The 19298-nt window shown below is 46.0% G+C and overlaps 2 protein-coding genes across 2 annotated transcripts in view; one reads left to right on the forward strand and one right to left on the reverse strand.

Annotated features, from left to right (window-relative positions):
- Positions 1-1233: 1233 nt before the first annotated feature.
- LOC116951696 (large ribosomal subunit protein uL30-like) lies at positions 1234-7796 on the forward strand. Its single transcript, XM_032970517.2, has 6 exons — positions 1234-1391; positions 3464-3569; positions 4573-4742; positions 5284-5421; positions 5879-5988; positions 6564-7796. Exons 1-6 carry the CDS (start codon positions 1378-1380, stop codon positions 6770-6772), a joined length of 747 nt encoding a protein of 248 aa, XP_032826408.1. The 5' UTR covers positions 1234-1377; the 3' UTR covers positions 6773-7796.
- Positions 7797-11888: 4092 nt separating this feature from the next.
- Positions 11889-19298, reverse strand: part of LOC116951474 (uncharacterized) — a 58193-nt gene continuing 50783 nt past the window's right edge. Inside the window, exons 32-39 of the mRNA XM_032970103.2 lie at positions 18429-18464; positions 17885-17929; positions 16073-16105; positions 15076-15222; positions 14632-14686; positions 14119-14298; positions 13699-13776; positions 11889-13561 (exon numbers count right to left, since the gene is read on the reverse strand). Of these exons, the coding sequence (XP_032825994.2) occupies positions 13308-13561; positions 13699-13776; positions 14119-14298; positions 14632-14686; positions 15076-15222; positions 16073-16105; positions 17885-17929; positions 18429-18464 (828 nt within the window). The 3' untranslated portion in view covers positions 11889-13307. The remainder of the gene's footprint in view (positions 13562-13698; positions 13777-14118; positions 14299-14631; positions 14687-15075; positions 15223-16072; positions 16106-17884; positions 17930-18428; positions 18465-19298) is intronic.

Below are 19298 nucleotides of genomic sequence, written 5' to 3' on the forward strand. Positions count from 1 at the left end.
ACCTGCGGCTTTTGGTTTCTTTTTCATTCTCCGCGTATGAAGGAGATGTCGGGCATCCGATGCGGTCGATGGCTAACACCACAGTGTCTCCTGTAGGCGGCCGTCTGGAACGCTCTTCTGGTGTCAGGAAGCCACTGGAGCGATGCCCTTAAAATCAACAAAGATTCGTTCAACAAAAATTCGTTCACGAATCCATCCATCTATACAGACACAATTTCAAGCGAGACGACGGTTTTAAACTCAGCAATCATTGGAAAGATGTCATCGACCACTTTGGAGTCATGATTTGTGTTTACTTGTCAACCTGTACCGTCAGCAGTGTGGATGGGTGTAGCTAGGTGCAATGCCCCCTACCCCATCTCTACCCCCCCCCATCTCTACCCCACCCCCTCTCTCTCCCATTGTCTCTGGTTCCTCCCCCCCATTGTCTACTCCTGGCTGCCCCGCCCATGTTGTTTGCGGGGCACAAGCTCACTTTGGAACCCGTATAAGCAGCTTCATTTGGAGGCTTATTTGGAGGCTTGCCCCTCCCCCCCCCCTCTTTTCTCTCCGCCTGATGAAGACCGCTTGTGTTGCGATCGAAACGTCGTGGGTTTTTTGGTTTTTATTACTTTCATACTCTTTGGTTCTTTCCGTAAAGTCACGTAGGTAGAAAAATAATAGATCACGACGATTCGATCGCGACACAAGCGGTCTTCATCAGGTGGGACAACCACAGCAAGGGAAAAACTGGTGAAGTAGGCTAGCTGTGGTTGTCCCACCTGAGGACGATTGCTTGTGTTGCGATCGAAACGTCGTGATCTATTATTATTCTTCCTACGTGACTTTACCGAAAGAACCAAAGAGTATGAATTCCTGCAGTCACGAAAGCTTAAAATCAAGATTTATTACTTTCAAGTTTTTATTTACTTTTTTATTATTTTTATTGTATTTTATCATTTTTATTAGATTTTTTTAAATATTATGTTTTTCTATTTACGTGACTTTACCGAAAAAAACAAGAATATAGCCCTTTAAAATCGTCTAGATTGAAAACGCATTTCTTTCGAAATGCATTTTGTGTTCAGTTTTGTTGTCTTTACCCCGCAAACTCCGTTTAGCACGGTGGGGTTAGAAATAATTGCGTTCTATTTGTTAAGCGTTTTGTTTACCTTTCCTAAAACTATTCACTCCTATGATGGCTTTTGTATTATATATATAACGATGTGACCCGCCCCTGCTGGACATCCGTGGGGAAAAAAAGAGCTTGACAGATCATCGGATTCCTCCAGTATAAATAAATAGATTGTGAGAACGCGTTTCATGAACATCGCGGGCTTCCGTCGTCCCGCACCTCGCTCGTGACGTCACGACCGGCACCCTCCTCCTCGAGCAGCCATGGCGGAGTCAGAGTAAGTGGCCGCTTCATGCGGACAATCATTGCCCTCCCCTTCTTCCAATCTATCGCCATCCTTCACGAACATCGATCATACAACGTCGATTAACCTGTGCTGTAGTTAAATACCACGTCTATTAATTTATTTATCGGGTTATGGAGGGTTTTTTTCGTGTGCTTAAATGTCTTAAACACGGGCGTCCGGTTGCGTGCTCGGCGGTTACTGTACGCGGACGGGCCCGTTTTTGTCCGCCACAACCGTGCCGAGTCCGTGGGGTGGGTTGTTTGTGTTTGACCATACTTCACGACGCCGTGCGGGTGTAATAGAAGGCGTTGGAGAGCATAGACGTGGTTTCGTAGACGTGCGGGACAACAGTGGCTGGCTATAGTTTACTGCACCTCTCGGTGAAGCGATGCAACTTTTGCTCACGCGGGATCTTCCACGCTCGCGACACGTGTTAAAAACCCGGCCTTTTAACGACGTCGTGGTGTGGTTATCGAGGAGATATATTGCAGGGGGTCGGTAACCAGCGTTCCGGAGCCGTATTTCTTAAGGGGCCATCGTCTCGTATTCACCACGGTGCATTGCAGCTCTTGAAATATTGAGTTTTTACCGAATTTGAAAACATGGGTGTGTTATTTTACTCATTGAGTAATTTATGCAGTCATGAAAGCTTTAATTCTTGTTATTTTGGCTGCCGGACCCCTGAGATAGTGATACTCCAAATATTGCATTTCCCGTTGTCTGTGCGGAGCTTTGGGAGTGATCCCTTCGCATTCGTGGTGGGTATTCCACTGGAGACGAACGCTCATCATAAGTAGTGGAATTGCCGGTGCATCCCAATGCAGAGCTTCGGCGATGAGGCTGCCCTAGGTGTGTGGTGCAAGGCGAGCAGGCCTGTACACTTTGTTGTGCTTTGTTGTTCGCGCAAGTAACTGTAGGAATTTTGATTTAAAGCTTTCGTGACTGCAGGGATTCATCTTCTTGGTTCTTTCGGTAAAGTCACGTAGAATGTAAATAAAATGATCAAATGAAACTTAATCAAATAAAATTCTCACGACGTTTCGGCCACAACACAAGTAGCCTTCTTCAGGTGAAGGAACAGAACTGTCGGGACGACAGCGCTTCAATGACCACTGCTAAGCTTGGCAGCGTCTTTTAAGCTGGGTGGGAGGAGCAGAGCGCCTTGACAAATGAGTTTACATATCAACAGAAGAACTTAGCATTGAAGTATCTATGTTAATGTGTTGGATTAGCAGGGTGTTAAAGTAATAAATTACCATGTAACTGGGAGATTAGCATGATGTTAGTGTGAGGGATTAGCATGTAACTGTCACGGAAGTAGCTATGTTAAAGTCAGAGTTTACATATCAACAGAGGCATTTATTATATTGACGCTAAAGAACTGCAACTACCCAACTGTCATACAATAAGCCGATGTGAAAGAACTAAGTATAAACTACATCAATGTAATAAATACACTCAATATATTCTTCAATAAGTTGAGCTATTAACATAAAGTAACTGGGTATACACTACACTATATAATGAATACCATATAGTAAACTGAGAAAAAACTAAAATATAAACTACTTCAATGTTTACATTATGACACCTCCTTTGCCAGTAACAAGATATAGGAATAGGTTTTACCCTTTTAACTGGCACAAAAACTGACACCTTTATTCAAGGCATCATGTTTGCAATAACCACAACACAAGCAGTCAAAATGCAAACAAAAAAGACAACTCTGATAATAATATGCACTGTCCTTGAATTTGATTGGTCCACACCCGAGACGACTAGGCTCTAAGAAAAGCCGTCACGGGTGTGGACCAATCAAATTCAAGGATAGTGCATATTATCAGAGTTGTCTTTTTTGTTTGAATTTTGACTGCTTGTGTTGTGGTTATTGCAAACATGATGCCTTGAATAAAGGTGTCAGTTTTTGTGCCAGTTAAAAGGGTAAAACCTATTCCTACTTCAATGTTATCAATAAACTCAATATACTCTCAAATCAGCTGAGCTACTAACAATAAGTCGTTATACATTACAATTCTATGAACATGTGTTTCTGATTTGTGCAGAGAAGTGAAGAGGCTGCCCAAAGTACCTGAGAACCTGCTGAAGAAGCGGAAAGCTTACCAGGCCATCAAGGAAACACAGAAGAAGCGCAATTTACAACAGAGGAAGGTAAACTTCAGCAACAGCCTTGACTATTAATGATATTTAACATTACGATTATTATGCTGTGATCTTTATCCGAAGGGTGCTCCACTGAGTCTCAATACCTTAAAGAAGGATCCAGCTGGGAATACTTACGAATCGATAACCGGTTTGCTGTGCCGTCCTGTACTGAAAAAATTGTAGCCTTTAATGTGGGTGTCTATACATAATGTGTGTAATCCACCGACCCAGTCTCCAAAGCGCAGCATTTACAGCTCGGTTCGACTTAGAGGAATTAATTTGAGGTTATGAAATTGGCACCCAATGACCCAGTGACTTAACTTTAATGTTCGTGGCCACCGTTAACATCGGTGGCGAGTGATATCTGAACTGGTCATGGGTTGTGCCCAACCTTCACCAACGCACACTGGCGAACATGGTGAAGTGTGTGGCCAAGCGGCCACCCACGACCATCGGTGGCATGGGGAGGCTTTCATTCAGCACTCGATTGATACAGGTGTAAATGGCGACTTGGACGCACTTGTCTTGAGATGGTTTCTTTATTCAAGGAGCCATGTGCTCCGGTGAGACCCCACTGCAACATCCCCGAGCCTCCCGCGCATTTCCCTTATATACAGTCTGAGGCCACGCCCCCATTCTCGGACCTTCTCGCTGGTTCTAGACCGCTCGCTCTACCAGCAGACTTTACTGTCCTCTTTTGTCCTCTGGCCACACTCCTGTTGTCGATCAGTCCACTCGCATTGCAAGCTGACTCCCCTGTCATTACCTCCCGTGGCCATTAGTCCATTCGCACTGCAGGTTGACTACTGTCAGTACACAGGACTAATATTGTTAAAATTCTTATTTTGACCTACCCGTGCACGTGGTAGTATTAATTGCAGGGGTTGTTTTTTTACATCCACTTTACCAAGCGTAAACACCCACAATACTTGACGGTTTCACAGCGTCCACGTTCAGCGTCTGCTCGTCCTCGCTCATCCTTGCTCACCTCCACAACCCCTCTCCTCAGGGCTCGAAGACCGAGCGCAAGATCAAGTTTAAGCGCGCGGAGCAGTTTCTGCGCGACAGCCGAAAAAAGCAGCGCGACGATGTGCGTCTGAGGCGGCTGGAGTGCAAACCGGGGCCCCACCTCACACCGCCCGCAGAGCCACGGCTCGTCTTCGCCGTGCGCGTGCGCAGGTGACGACGCGGATGCAAATTTTTTTAAATTAATTTATTTTGGAACTGCTTTTTGTGTCAAGTTGTCCTTCCCTCGCAACTCCGATGCGAAATAAGTTCAACGTGCATGTGCGGGAGCTGCCGCTGCGTAGACAGCTCTCTCTGCTTCCTTTCTCAAATAATGTACGTGTGGAATTTTTTGTCAGTCCACTGCTGGAAAAGTGCCACCCCAGTATATTTGTCTTTGTAGATGCGTATTTGTGTGTGTGTATTAAAAGTAGAACTCAAACATTCCCAACTAAAACTTTTTTTTTTATTTCACCTGGTAAGGCCCATTCATCGGTGAAGCTGCCCTCGAAGCAAAATTATATGATAGGTTATGTTTCGGGGCGGGGGTGGAAATTATGATTGATTGAATCGGCGCTGTTAGGGATGATTGATTGCGGAGGCCATTATCCAGCAGTGGAACGATCATAGCCGATGATGAGTCGATAACATTCAGGCATTGCAGCACTATCCAATGCCTCTGATCATCAGCAATTAACTATCTTTTCCTTCACAGTTCCAACGCGTGCAGTTATAAGGCGCAGCGCTGCCTGCAATTGCTGCGTCTGAGCCGCATCTTCTCGGGCGTTTTCATCAAACTTGGCAAGACGTCGCTGCACATGCTGCGCCAGGTGGAGCCCTTCATCGCGTGGGGGTAAGATGAAAATCCCTCCCTTGCCTATCGCCATCCTCATAACTTAATATTTATACCGCACCTCCCATGCACCGCACATTGCGGCTGTCTGCAGCAGGGGACCCCTGGTGGCAGCTGTCCTGTGAGGGATGCATTGAACGCTCGTCACAAACGCAGCACTGGTCAGCATTAGTCTGCCTGTAGGGGCTGATGATCAAGTGATATGCGAGTCATTTATAAAATTTGGACTGACACAACGGGAGTTGTCCATACACTGGAGTTCTAGGAAAAATCGGGCCTACTCAGATCTGCTCAAGTCAACTTGAGTTTGCTGTCTATGGAAATTAGGTATTCGGTGGCCAGGTCGCGTTGTGGTCCACTCATGCCCTTGCCCACTGAGCTAGCTTGTGTAGATTAATTCCGGCCACGCCACGTGCTTGTATGTCAAACTGGGTGTGTTTGTGTTGAATCTCACCAGCTACCCAAACCTGAAGTCTGTGCGTGAGCTGATCTTGAAGCGGGGACAGACCAAGGTGAACGGAAAGTTATGCCCTCTCACCGACAACGCCATGATTGAAGACCGCCTGGGTAATACTCCCGCCCCACCACACTCGTTTCCTCGTGTGCGTGTGTATATGAGTCTGTGTGCTCACTAATAGCACTTCCTCTTATATCTTATAGTCTTTGTAAGCAATACGGGGATCTTGGTCTACGTGTCCTGCTGTCTTCCAATAAGTTAATAACGATCATTCACATTTATATTTCCCCCTCCGTTAGAACCATTCCAAGTCACTTTGTCCATATCCATTGTAATCATCACACAGCACTTTACAATCGTACAACATTCAGCCACACATACCCTTATAAGCCATGCTCATTTAGAAAATTGCTTGGAACCACGTTTTTATGCCTGTCTTGAGGCGGTATGATGAAGGGATACAACCAAATTTGCAATATAATTAGTTATATAATTATTTGCTGGTGCCAGTCGGATGAATTTATGGATGTATACATACAAATTGTAATGTAACAAGCCACAGTGAAGATGTACAGTGTTTTGAGGTGGCTGTCGCACTAGGATGCTATATGAATACAAATTGCATGAAAACGGAAAGGCGTGATTAGTGACGATCGACGGTGGGTGTGTGTGCGCGCTCGCGCAGGCAAGCATGGCATGGTGTGCCTGGAGGATGTGATCCACGAGATCTTCACGCTTGGCAAGAACTTCCGCACGGCCGCCTTCTTCCTGCAGCCCATGATACTGTCGGTGGCGCGGCACTCGCGCCTCAGCAAGGGCGGCCAGGAGTCCGAAACCGGCCCCACGGGTGACCGCGGGGACGACATAAACCAGCTCATCCGCCAGCTTAATTAAGAGGCTTCACCACAAGGAGAGGGGAAGAGGTTTTAATTTGCGAGTCGTCACCTTGCAACAGTATTGGTGGACCTTTAGTAAACGGAAGATTGTTTACCGGACAAACTGTGCCTGCTGGTTAGTGTCTCGTGCACCTTTGTTGCTGTGTCGCTTGAAGTGAAACATTCTTTGTGTAGCTGTATTCTGAAAATGAATTTTCAGCAAATGGCGCCACGTTTTCTGTGCAACAGTCCAATCCCAGCAATGCACACAACCACCACCACCATAACCGTTGAAAAATATCTTGACAAATCACACGTGTAGCCTCGGTGTTGAGGAAAATGCTGTTCGCGTGCACGGCGCACAGCGGGATGATGGTGTGGCCAGCACAACGCCTGGCCGCCTCTGACTCCCCAGCACTGATTCTTGTCAGGTATACATGTTGAGGATGATGTGACCAAAGGGGGGATGCCAGTTAACATTTCAGATACCACTCCGCCACCGATGTTGCTGTGGCGGGTGAACGAACTTAGGCCACCAGGTTCATACCGCAGCACGGGAACCTGCACCAGTTCTCCCAACACACCGCATATACAAATTGAAACCGATTTATTACATGATTCAATGCGTGTACTGCGAGTAAGATTCAACTTGATAGACGTATTGATGAATCGTTAAATGTCTATTGGCCACAATCTCATCTAAGCGATGACCTAAAGACCTAATTGCATCGTGAAGCAATTAGATTTAACAAGACAATGTAAAAGGGGTTTTTAATTGGGTTCAACCAGTCAATGTCTGTTTGAAAAGCACGGGCCAAATAAACATGACCATCAGAACTAGCAGGCTTATTGCAAATTGTACTTTTGTAATTAGTAATATGTATTTCCTATTTTAAAGTTTTCTTTTTGTAATAACTGCCATTAGTAAACTACTCGTACTGAAAAACGTGGTTAACCCTGTACCTCAATTGAAATGATTTTTTTTGTTGGGGTCTCATTGTTCCTGTATATTGTCAGTGGCAACAAAGACAACTTTCAAACTATGATGGCATTTGTGTTTTATTAAATTAAAAGTTCACTTTAAGCAATTCTTCATTGAAACTCCCCCCCCGAAAAAAAGTGTGTGTTGGGCTTAGCCCATTTTATGTATACGAGGTTATTTGTAATTGATACAGCTATTTTGCTGTGACTGTTCCACCTGAAAACGGAAGCTTGTGTTGCCTCCGAAACGTGATTTAATTTAGTTTTCATTTATTTAACCTACGTGACTTTACCGAAAAAACCAAAGAGTATGAATCTTTGCAGTCACGAACGCTAAAAATCTAGAATTACACTGCAAATTAGATCTATGTGGAAGTATAGTTAAGTGGATGGGCCATCATTTCGGGTTCTGTTGGTCAATGAGCATTTCTGGTGCGGGTGAAATGCACTTGCTGGTGGGCGCTACACCATTTCATAGGTGTGTGTTAGGGCAGCGGTCCCCAACCTTTTTGGCACCAGGGACCGGTTTCGTGGAAGACAATTTTTTTCACGGACTGGGGGGGGGGTGGGGGCGGTTCATTATTGGGTCTTTCCCCCTTTTCAAAGAAGCTCTCCAGCGACGTTTGTTTTTTTACTCATTTTGGCTACTAGGGTTAGCTTGTGGGCTTACCAACACTGAGACAAGTGCGCAATGCGGGAAAGAGGCGCGGACGGAAGTGGTAAATCAAATAATGGGTGGGCCACGTGCGGACTTAGCTCCGGTGCGGCCCGGTTCCTAACAGGCCACGGACCGGAACCGGTCCACGGGCCGGGGGTTGGGGACCCCTGTGGTAGTGGATGAGACTAACGTTAGTCAATGGACCCTTTATTAAAGTCAAGTGGTGTGAGGACTGGAAGTCTACTGATATTACGTGTATTTTTCCAGTGTTAGTCTAAATCGGTAAACATCAATTGAAGGCTCTGTAAGGCCTGTTGCATAACCATGCGTGTTAATCGATATGAGTGACTGACTGAAAATCTAGTGTTTTAGAAGGAACAGAAGGATGAAATTTGGCACAATCTATACGGAGGTTTTGGAAGGGTGCTGAATAGAATTAATGGTTGACTACAATGATACATTCTGAATTTTGAGCCCTTAAATCGCATTCCCAAGTTTCGAGTCCTCTCGACGCACCACGGTACATCGTTCCACGTTTACAATTTTTGTTGGACCAAAAACGAAAGGGGTTAATGTTGATTTTTTCATGGGTGAAAATAAATTGTGAACTTTACCATTTCGATTTAAAGCTTTCGTGACTGCAAGGATTCATCTTCTTTGGTTCTTTCGGTAAAGTCACGTAGAATGAGAATAAAATAATAAATTGATAAAATAAAATTCTCACGACGTTTTGGCCACAACACAAGCGGCCTTCAGGTGATATGGGTTTGATTCCCGGCTATAGCTAACATCAGTTGCGAATACTTGAACCAGGGATGAGTCTCCCTCTAGCTCGACTCAACATTAAACGAGTACCTGGTGCAGTGTCTAAAAATCAGCACAGAGGAGACAAAGGTGGCCTGCCTGGTCCTCGCCCCACGTAGCCCTTGAATGCTTTAGCGGCCTTAATGGATGCTCGCTAATAGCCCCAGTGGTCTATTAAAGGCTGCACAGAGCAAGTTTTGTCTTTGCATGCCAATGCAGCTTCCAAGTATTAGGGAGCCAAGCATAGGTGGAATTTTAACCTCTTTATTTGGGGGGAGGGGGGGCTAGGGGTTCGCTTTGTCCCTCACATTAGAAATCGCGGGTTTATTATAAATATATTATAATCTTAATTGTAAACTACTGAAAATAATAAAGGTGTCCAGATTGGGAGCATCGGCTCCCCGGGCCCCCCCCCCCCGCAAACTCCACCCATGGGGCCTTGATACCCTTCATCATCACAAGTGGGTAATTGATATGCGGCTTGGGCCTCCTTTAAGTTGACGCAGCCTAAATTAAGTACTTGGTGTCATGCGTGTCAACATTAGCACTGGGGAGATAATGGCGGCAAGAATTGGTCTTCACCAACCCACTGTCCCACGCGGTTATGAGAATAAATTATGCACCGTTATTGGAACATGTCAAATTTGTTATATAACAGGCATGTACCAATGCATCAATTAAACATTAAAATATATTCTTATGCTTATGATACGTGCATAGAATCGCGTAAGAATTATGTATTCAAATTATATGCACATTGTATGCTAATGTGACATTTAAGCTAACGGAGCAAACAACTGGAAATGAGAAGGATTAAAAAAAAAACATTGTAAATAAAGGAGATGGCAAAATACCAGACTAAAAGAAACGTGATTCATTAATTGAATAGTGGCCCTGAATCATGAAAATTGAATGACCGGGGGGAGACAACTGGTACATGCCTGTTATAGAACTTAGTAGCCTACTTTAACATTTCAACACAAGAGAAAACCCGTATTAAACCAACCTGTGGTATACTCAGTGGCCTATTTGTCAACACACTCAATCACCGCTTAGCGAGTCCTAAGTTCCTTTTTTTAAACCCACCACAGGCGTTCCAACGGTCTTCTTGGTTTGTATGGCAAGAGGCGGTTAGCATCTCGCCATGATGCAGAGATGTTAACCACCTCACCTGGTAGAAAGCAGGTCGTGGGTTCAACCCCGACCCTGATGCCTGTATATTTGGAGTTTGCATGTTCTCCCCCTGTTAATTTTTCTCCGGGTCCTCCAGTTTTTTCCCTCCACATTTAGAAACATGCGTTTAGAGTATTTGACTGCTTTAAATTTCAAAATGATAAGCCACTTCGTTGCGCTATCATTTGTGGTCAGGTCGCTTCTGAAAGAGAGCTATATAGCTCAGTGGGCCTTCCCTGGTAAAATAAAAAAAACAGTTTATAGAAGTTTAGGTTTAATGAGTCAGCCAGTGGACAGCTTCAGGATTCGCCTGGTGAACATCTCAAACGCTGCCAGTGAATGATTGAAGCGGGCAGTGGCATGGCTATGTGGGATCCATGGTTTGAGATACAGACTCACCCTGAGACTTAAACGATCAAAAAAGGCGGTTACTGTGTAGTCTGTGGTGTAAGATATAGACTTGCATAGAGATTAATATCTTTTTCCACACGTTTGTCCGACTCATGTGGGGTCCGGTGTCCTTGCCAACCTCCATCCTGCCCTGTCCTGCACCATCTTCTCTTTCCGCTCCTCGGGCCACCATGTCCGATCGCACCACATCACCCCACCTCTTCCTCTGCTTTCCCCTTGATCTGTTTCCATCCACTTGCATCATTTGCACCTTCTGACCCACGTAATTTTCCTGTCTCTCACCATGTCCGAACCGCACCAGCCTTTTCTCTCTCATTTTCTCTGTGCTTTCTACCACCTTGAGTCTTCCTCTCACTACATTTTTCACCCTGTTCTTCCTTGGAAAACTCAACATCCACCGCAACATCCTCATCTCTGTCACTGCCATAGAGATTGCATCCATTGTTGACCTTGCCTGTCTGAATACAAACTGACTCGCCAATATCCACCAGCTTCCTCAATCTCCTTTCTATGATCCTTTCCCAGAGTTTCTTGGTGTGGCTCAATGCTATTCCTCTGTAACTCCCACACTCTTGTACGTCACCTTTCCCTTTAAGGATGGGAACCAATGTACTCTCTCTGTATGCATCTGACATTTTCTTATTAATTTAAACATCAATTGGAATCTCATCTGGAACCACTGCCTTGTGATGGTTCATGCTCCCCAGAGCGTCCACCACCTCTTCTCTGGTTATAGTATCTGCAACTATATTCTTGGTTTTTTCTTCTTTGGTTCTTTTGGTAAAGTCACGTAGAATGAGAAAACTGTCGGGACGACAGAGCTTCAAATTGAAGCTCTGTCGTCCCGACAGTTTTGTTCCTTCACCTGAAGAAGGCTACTTGTGTTGTGGCCGAAACGTCGTGAGAATTTAATTGTCTTATTTTATTATTTTATTCTCATTCTACGTGACTTTACCGAAAGAACCAAAGAAGAACTTTACCATTTTCCTACTCGGGACCAAGGTCAAGGTCCCCAAGTAGGACAAACACAAAATATAAAGGAAAAATGTGCTCAAGTCTGCAAAATCAGGGTAAGTGTCCACAGAGGAATCCTTCAGGACATCTCAAATGTTCTTAGTCCACATGTAACACTTTTTTATTTAAAACCCCACAAGGCACTAATTAGCATACAGGCGATTTCCAAGTTAATACATTTTATCCATTACATTTCAAATAAAATGTAATTTCGTCACCAATTTAAAGGCCCAAAACGCATTATCAGTGGCGAGGTACATGGCAAACCCATTCTGGGGCTTTGTTATTGATGTCAGTCACGTTCCAACTTCAGGAATATTCCAATTGCCTTCCTTGAAAAGTTTTAATAAACCACCACCACTCCGCACGGTGCCTTCAACCACACGGATGTAAATGATTTGCCTTGTGCCCATCTTCTGTTACTCGAAGCCCTCACAAGTGCTGGGCGCGACCAAATTAAACGTAAAAACCCAAAACATAAAAAAAAATTTGCGCCATTGCGATGACGGGGCTAAACCAATTAAGCGCCTCCACTTGAGAGCCTGCGTTAATCTCGGCTGGGAGACCCGGGAGTTGAACCCAGCGTCTCCATGATGCTGGCTCAGTGCTCTGATGAGGGCTGTAGTGTCAGCCTCCCTGAGCCACCAGGGCCACCTCGAATCCAGAAATTTTCAACACATCAAGCCATCGTTCCTTAACAAATCAATACTTCAGTATTAACAATATACACGAGTATAGCACCAAACAGGAAAGCTGATTACTTCACTGTGCGTGTGTGTAGATCATAGGAGTGAAAAAAATGAGGGTTCTAGCAAAGTAAACTCTTAGTACTGCGTATCTTTTAGCGGTTGTGCTGTAGAGCTCTCGATACATTTTCCGGTTGTAACTTGGTATACCTTGACAATGCATCGGAGAGCAATTAAGTAAACTCTTTAGGGGGTCATAGGCTTAACATCTCACAGTTGTCACTAATATTTGGGTTGACGGGAAACGTTTACTCACAGCTTACTGGTCAGTGTGTGAAAAAAACCCATCGTGACCATTGCTTTATAAAAAAAGAAAAATCTTGAGAATCCCCGCCGCTGTCCTTGCATCCATCACCTTCTCTTCCCGCTGAGCGTGAAGCATTCACCATCACCGCAACCGCTCTCCCACGCTTGGGAATTCTCCAATTTCTACGGGACGTGCTCATGCATCGGGAGAACACAGAGCACGACAAAAAAAGAAGGGAGAAGACTGAGGGGAGGAAACGAGATGGTGGAGGGGAATACTCGATGAGCACGGGCGGGACAGGAGAGACAATTTGGGAAATAAGTCAAGGAGGGAAGTAGGAAAAATGTGGAGGAGAGTAATATTGCAGTGGAATAATCAGCAGTGCTTGTGATGAAGGCAAGCCAGAAGGAATATGAAAAGGGGAGGGCAGAGGTCACGTGAGAGGGGCGGCCGTTCGTGCTGAGCTCATGGGGTCATTGGGGTCTGGCCGTGCGGGGCGCAGGGTTCAAGGGTCGCACGTCTACGCCAAGTGCGATGACCGGGTGTGACGCGGCGCTGCGTGACGTCGTTTCTTGCTCTTCCCGCTGCCGTGGTTCTTGTTGCTGCTGATGATGATAAATGGCGGCCCCTGGGGCACGCACGCCGAGTTGTCGCAGATTCCGGCCGTCCCGGCCGCACCGGATGACCCTTGAAGTCCGACCCGTCCCGGATCGCCAGGGTCGCCCACTGCCCCATCTCGTCCATTCCGGCTCACGCCCTCAGGGCCCGGAACACCTGGGGGTGCCACAGAGTGAGCCCCGGATTTATGAAATATTAGCTCACTTCATCACTTTTCCATCACTACGACCATGGTTATTGTTCTCATGAACTCCACTCATTGATTCCTCCGCCCGTGCAACAACCACCCTTACCTTGAGGACCTGGATCTCCCACAGCGCCTTTAATGGCCTTTCCTACAGATCCTTTGTCGCCAGTAGTGCCCAGTTCACCTGGGCACATGCACACGTGTACACACAACAAAGCATTAACATTTAAGCGTAATTCTAAAATGTACTTGTAGTTTTTTAGGTTTTGTTTTGGGGGATTTTCAGCCAGGATTAATTTTTGGGTTATGTTTCACTGATATTCTCACCGGTATGTCATACACATCTGCTTTGTTTCTTACCAGTATGCATACTGGCAGAAATATAACATCTCTACTGGCTTAAACTTAGGTCTGATAGTTTAAACAATGGCCTAAGCACTACACATGCACCCTAACCATAAACACACACGGGACTAAACGCCCCACCACATTTGTGTGCAAACAACACGTTCCTTGGCCATCTCACCCTTGGGCCCTGTGTCTCCCATGATGCCCCAAGGTCCCTTGAGGCCGGGCGGGCCACGTGGGCCCTGCAGGCCGGTGGCTCCCATGTCGCCGGGCGGCCCAGGAGGGCCAGCGGGCCCAGGTAAGCCTGGCATTCCAAGCTCACGTCGCTGCAGGCTAGAGGAGAGATGGGCCACCTGGTCTGGTGCAGGGCCGGGTGTAGGGGGCGACGGGTGGTGGGGGGTAGTGAGAGAAAGGACGTTTATCGCCGTCCCATCGTGTCTTATGGCTGTACCGCTCAGTGTTGTTCGGCACGACGCCTCACGTTTCGCTCCACGTGCTTCTTCGTGAACCGAATTGAAAGCTCACGGCACGTAACGCGAAATGTTGGACATGGTGCCCAACGACATGCGGTAGAACTTGAAAACGGATGGGAAATGTGAACAAAAAAATTACAAAGCTAACATTAATGAAAACAGAACAGTGCCATTGCTTTCGTGGGTATCGCCTGGTGCAGGCTGCTGGGCACACTCACCGGTCATCATGCGTGTACACAGCTCGCGGATTCTCTGCTCGCTGGAGATCGGGCCCTGTGGCGGGGCGGGGAATGAACGAAGGAGTGCGCAAAAGTGAAAGAACAAAAAACTAAACTTTACAACCTCAATTTGGCAGGAAGGGTTGGCTGCACAACTTTTATTCAGATTTTCCAAATGCTTATTCTGATCTGCCTACAAGTTGCTTTCCCTCGCCGGTACAGTACTTGTCGTGGCATCTGTTTCGTTAGTCGCTTGTACGCATTACCGGCACGAAACCAGCAGCTTGCAGCGCGAGACCAGCGGCGGGGAAAGAAGCTATACTAATCGAGATTAAAAACGCATCGACCCTCGTGGATGCCAGGGCGATAAACCGGTCACGCCGCAGTGACTTGTGGAAGATGACAACGGGCCGGCAGGTCACAGTCCTCACGTGCATCACTCACGGGAGGCCCCGGTCGGCCCGAGCGTCCGGGGACCCCAGGCTCCCCCTCGGTGCCCGTCTTGCCTTGAGACCCGGGCCTCCCCTCCGGACCCAGCTCCCCACGGGGCCCGTTGGCTCCTCCAGGGCCCATCTCACCCAGGGGCCCCGGCTGATTGCGTTAATGAGACAGGAGGAAGGTGGTGAGAAGGGGAGGGGGGCCAGCAAGAAAAGACGTGCAGGGAGGTACACAAACCAGACAAGCGATTACACAGATATCATGAATCATCATCGTCATCCCCTTTCCCCTGCCACGTGGGCACCTGGCCTCCAGTTTGTCCTTAGTAGAATAGCTGTGCCCTCTCTCCCCGTCACTCGTGCATTGTACCGGCTCTTGTTTAATAAAAACAACTTTTTAAAAAATCTTCATCATCATTGATGATCAATCCACAGTTGGATGAAGGTCTCCCCAAGACGTCACCATCTCTCGGGATCACACGAAGCAACAATCCACTCAGCACCTACAAATGTAACAATATTATTTACACTGATATTATGTCCATTGTCAATTCACTGCTGGAAGAAGGCCTCTCGAGAGAACGTGCGGATTATGTTTAACCATACTTCACCACAACGCTCAGTATGGGTTGGTGAAGTAAGCGGGAGAGAGCCAAGAGCTGTTCAGTTATCAATCGCCCCTGATGTTAGCCGTGGCTGGGAATCGAACTCGGGTCGCCAGGGTTCGTCGCGCAGCAGCAGTTACCCCACGATCGACACAGCATGGGTTTAGTGAGGCCTTCATCAGTGAATTGACAAACATATCGACATTCATTCATTCAAGCCGAGTTCTTTCTCCGACTTCTGGATGGAAACCCAGTGAATGGATTACGAGGTCCAGCCACAACGGTGCTCTGGCTGCAGTCGACTGTGAATCGAGTGTCAGTGGGCGGCCACACTACTGAACGTGAACGCTCTTTAACAAAAAGTGTGCGTGCGGTGAATGCAATTCTCAAAAAACTCACCGCCCCCTTTTGGCCTTTGTCTCCCACGGGTCCCTGCGAGAGTGAAAAGCAAAAAGGAAGGAGTTTAATCGATCAGGAGGCCGATCTGTTGCGCGTCGCCGGCTCGTTGTCTGTGCACGTGACGGCCGTAACCAAGAGTCGTCGTCGTCGTCGTGGCTGGAGTTCTTGGTATTCACTTCACAGCGCGCGTGATTTTAATTGTTTTCCCCTAACAGTCCTAGATGTCCCGCTGTCACCTACAGCAAACACCTCGATATGCGTATATTCGATAAAAACAACGTTTCGGCAGATAACGAATCTTTGGATTGCTTTCCATTATTTTACACAGAAAGCTAAAAAAAGAAAGCGTTAAAGTAATAAATTCATACACTGAGATAAATAATACATGTATTCATCCAGAGTATGATATAAATGGGACTGCAATTATAATAAGATATTGATTCTTTACACTGTTTCTTTTATTTGAGTCAGTTTTTTTATTTTTATATTGTGCAGTATCAAATATATTATTTTCAATATAAATGGGCTTTGTTTACGAATTTGCAGAGTCGGCTATGAAGTCTTTATGGTATGAAATTGTACGTTACGAAGGCTGGGAACGCGTTCTCCGTATCAATGTTATAAGTTATTCAATATACGAGTTTTCAATACATGAACGAAACTCCTGGGAAGGCATCTACTTCGTATATCGAGGAATTACTGTAATCCTGTCGTTTCCTCCCCCCACCCCCACCCCTCAGCCAAGTTATCCTAGTCGTGCTATCGATGCCATGTCAAGAGGCAATGCCACCCATCGAAGAATCCACAACGAGCTCTCTCAGAGCAGTACATACCCTGTGTGTTTGAGAATGGCCCGTGGAGGCAGAGATCACAGAACTACTTCTGAGATCCCTTCAAGTGATCTTCGTAATTTACCAATCATTTTGGTGACACTGTATTGGCAGCGGTGCACAAGCACAAAACACCGAACAAAGCAACACATTCGTCAATAATATTGCTGCCTTATTTCTGCGAGCTAAATTAAGCAACAAAAAAACATTTAACTTAATGCTCTTTTTTTTTGTCCGCAGTCATCGGTCCAGTGGGCTGGCACCATCAACTCGATACACTTGAGAACCCGGCTTAATCCCACGCAGCTCAAACCCAAATCCCACGCGCAGTCAGGAAGTGGGGCTTGATTCTTACAGTGCCCGCACAATTAAATCAACACGTATGCCCACGGTCTCTCTTCACAACATTCACGATGGCGGTGGGGATTTATTTTACATCAGGTCAGGGCCACTGAGTTAACAAGATCTTTTTCAAATGGCGACCCGGTCAAAACAGCCGATGGAGTAGCAAGAATGTTACACAGGAAGGGAGCGTTTCACTTGAGTTGCATAGACCACGGGCATTTAATAAGGCATTTGTAGCAGAATTTAAGGGGGGCAGTCGGAGCGGCAACCAGGCTAGTTTCCTCTGCTACTGCAGAAGCGGACAGCATGTGCGTTCGTTGGGACCTCCTGAGCGAGCAGCGAACCCGAGGGAAGCGATGTGTGGACCGGAGGGAAGCTAAAAGGCCTCAGGATTTGGCCATCGAAACGTCCGGAGAATAAGAGCACTACGGATTTGCAGGAATTGTCGTCTTGGTGATCTCTCTCTCTCTCTCTACGACCCATCACCGTTTGTTTCTTCAGCGTCTCGAGGCGCGGTCACATTTCGAGACGCGATATAAAGGCAGGTGTTTTTTTGTTGCCGCGCGCAGCTCGTTTCAGCCGTAGCCACCACCATCGGCGAGGTTCTTCGCGCGAGTTGCCGGTGAGTTCCTCTCACCTTACCGCCGTCATCCCCACTGACGCCGGAGCCTCCGTCCAAACCCTGACCGCAGGCAAGAGATGCATTGTTGTTGTTATATTGTCACTCGATCATTCGGTCAGTTGACAGTTTTTAACGTGTTAATTAAAGTGGCAAATTGAATGTTAAGAATATACTTGAGATTGCAACTTTCATTGAAGAACTACACTCAGTCATGCCTAAGGAAAACAGCCTATATGTCGCACATCAACATTACCATCATACCACGATGAAATATTATTTTACCATTTTACCACATATACACTTCTCATTATTCTTACAAAAGAGATTATACATCGTGCAGCCATTATCACACCACATTACAAAAATGAGTCATGCAGCATTTAATCATTTACCACGCATCCATGTTTCATAAGCTATCATATTAACAAAATATTGAGGAAAATACGTATTGTAAGGCAGATGTTAGGATTACAACCGTAACAATAATAACAATCCTAACTTTGAAAATAATTATTATTATGGAAATTAAATATGAACATTAGCAATAGAAACGACTCACAGGGTCTCCCTTTTGGCCGCCATTTCCTCGTCCTCCCTGGAAAAAAAGGATTAGAGCTTTACATTTGAAAATACACTAAATTAATATTTCTTTGACATTTGCTTCCCCCCTTTAATTTCTAAGACCTGCATAATGAGCAACCGTGCCACAGAGCAAATCTTTTGTTCTGTAATGTCTTTTCATGCACTCATTGATGACCACTTGGGCCTATGGAATCGCTATACCTGAGAACTCAATTTAATCTCTACTTTCCGGAAAGTCCAGGATTTAAACCGATAAGCTTTGGCCTAGCCTTCTCGACACGGGCATAAGCATCATCACCCTTTGAGAGAGACTCATCGACTTTTAATCACGTCCTGTCATTTCAAAGTTTTATAAGGCCTATTCAAGCGCTAACACCGACTTCAGAAACGGTCTTTTGTTCAATCGCTAGTTCAAGGGTCAGCAACCAAAATAACAAGAAGAGACATTTTTTTCGAATTCGGTAGAAAAAAAATTTGCTATTAGAAGACCCACAACGCGAGTGAATACGAGACTGTGGCCCTTAATAAGTAACGTCACAAAGCAGCCCTTAAAGAGCCGCATGCGGCTCCAGAGCCGCAGGTTTGCCAAACCCTGCACTAGTCGCTGGGCTGCAGAGGTAGGCAAGAAGGGCTTCCACTACACAGGCAGCTCTCGACGCTACATCATCGATTTACCCAGAATTCCCCAGCAGTAATTAACCCGCTGATGACACCGCGCTGAAGAAGCTGTGGAAGACAACGAATTGAGTACTTAAGTAATTTGAACAATCGGATGCAACTGGGAGTATCTAATGCAGTGTTCTTCACTAAATTTCAGCAGGGAGGCACTTTTGCCGATAAGACATCA

This window comes from Petromyzon marinus, chromosome 43, assembly GCF_048934315.1.
Source record: "Petromyzon marinus isolate PM22_M1 ecotype Great Lakes invasive population chromosome 43, UKy_Petmar_22M1.pri1.0, whole genome shotgun sequence".
In the NCBI taxonomy this organism is placed as follows: domain Eukaryota; kingdom Metazoa; phylum Chordata; class Hyperoartia; order Petromyzontiformes; family Petromyzontidae; genus Petromyzon; species Petromyzon marinus.

What these genes read in the sequence shown, in the direction of transcription:
- LOC116951696 (XM_032970517.2), top strand. An exon ending in GCAATTTACAACAGAGGAAG is followed by an intron (nt 3,570 to 4,572) that starts GTAAACTTCAGC and finishes CCCTCTCCTCAG; the next exon opens with GGCTCGAAGACCGAGCGCAA. An exon ending in TTCGCCGTGCGCGTGCGCAG is followed by an intron (nt 4,743 to 5,283) that starts GTGACGACGCGG and finishes TTTCCTTCACAG; the next exon opens with TTCCAACGCGTGCAGTTATA.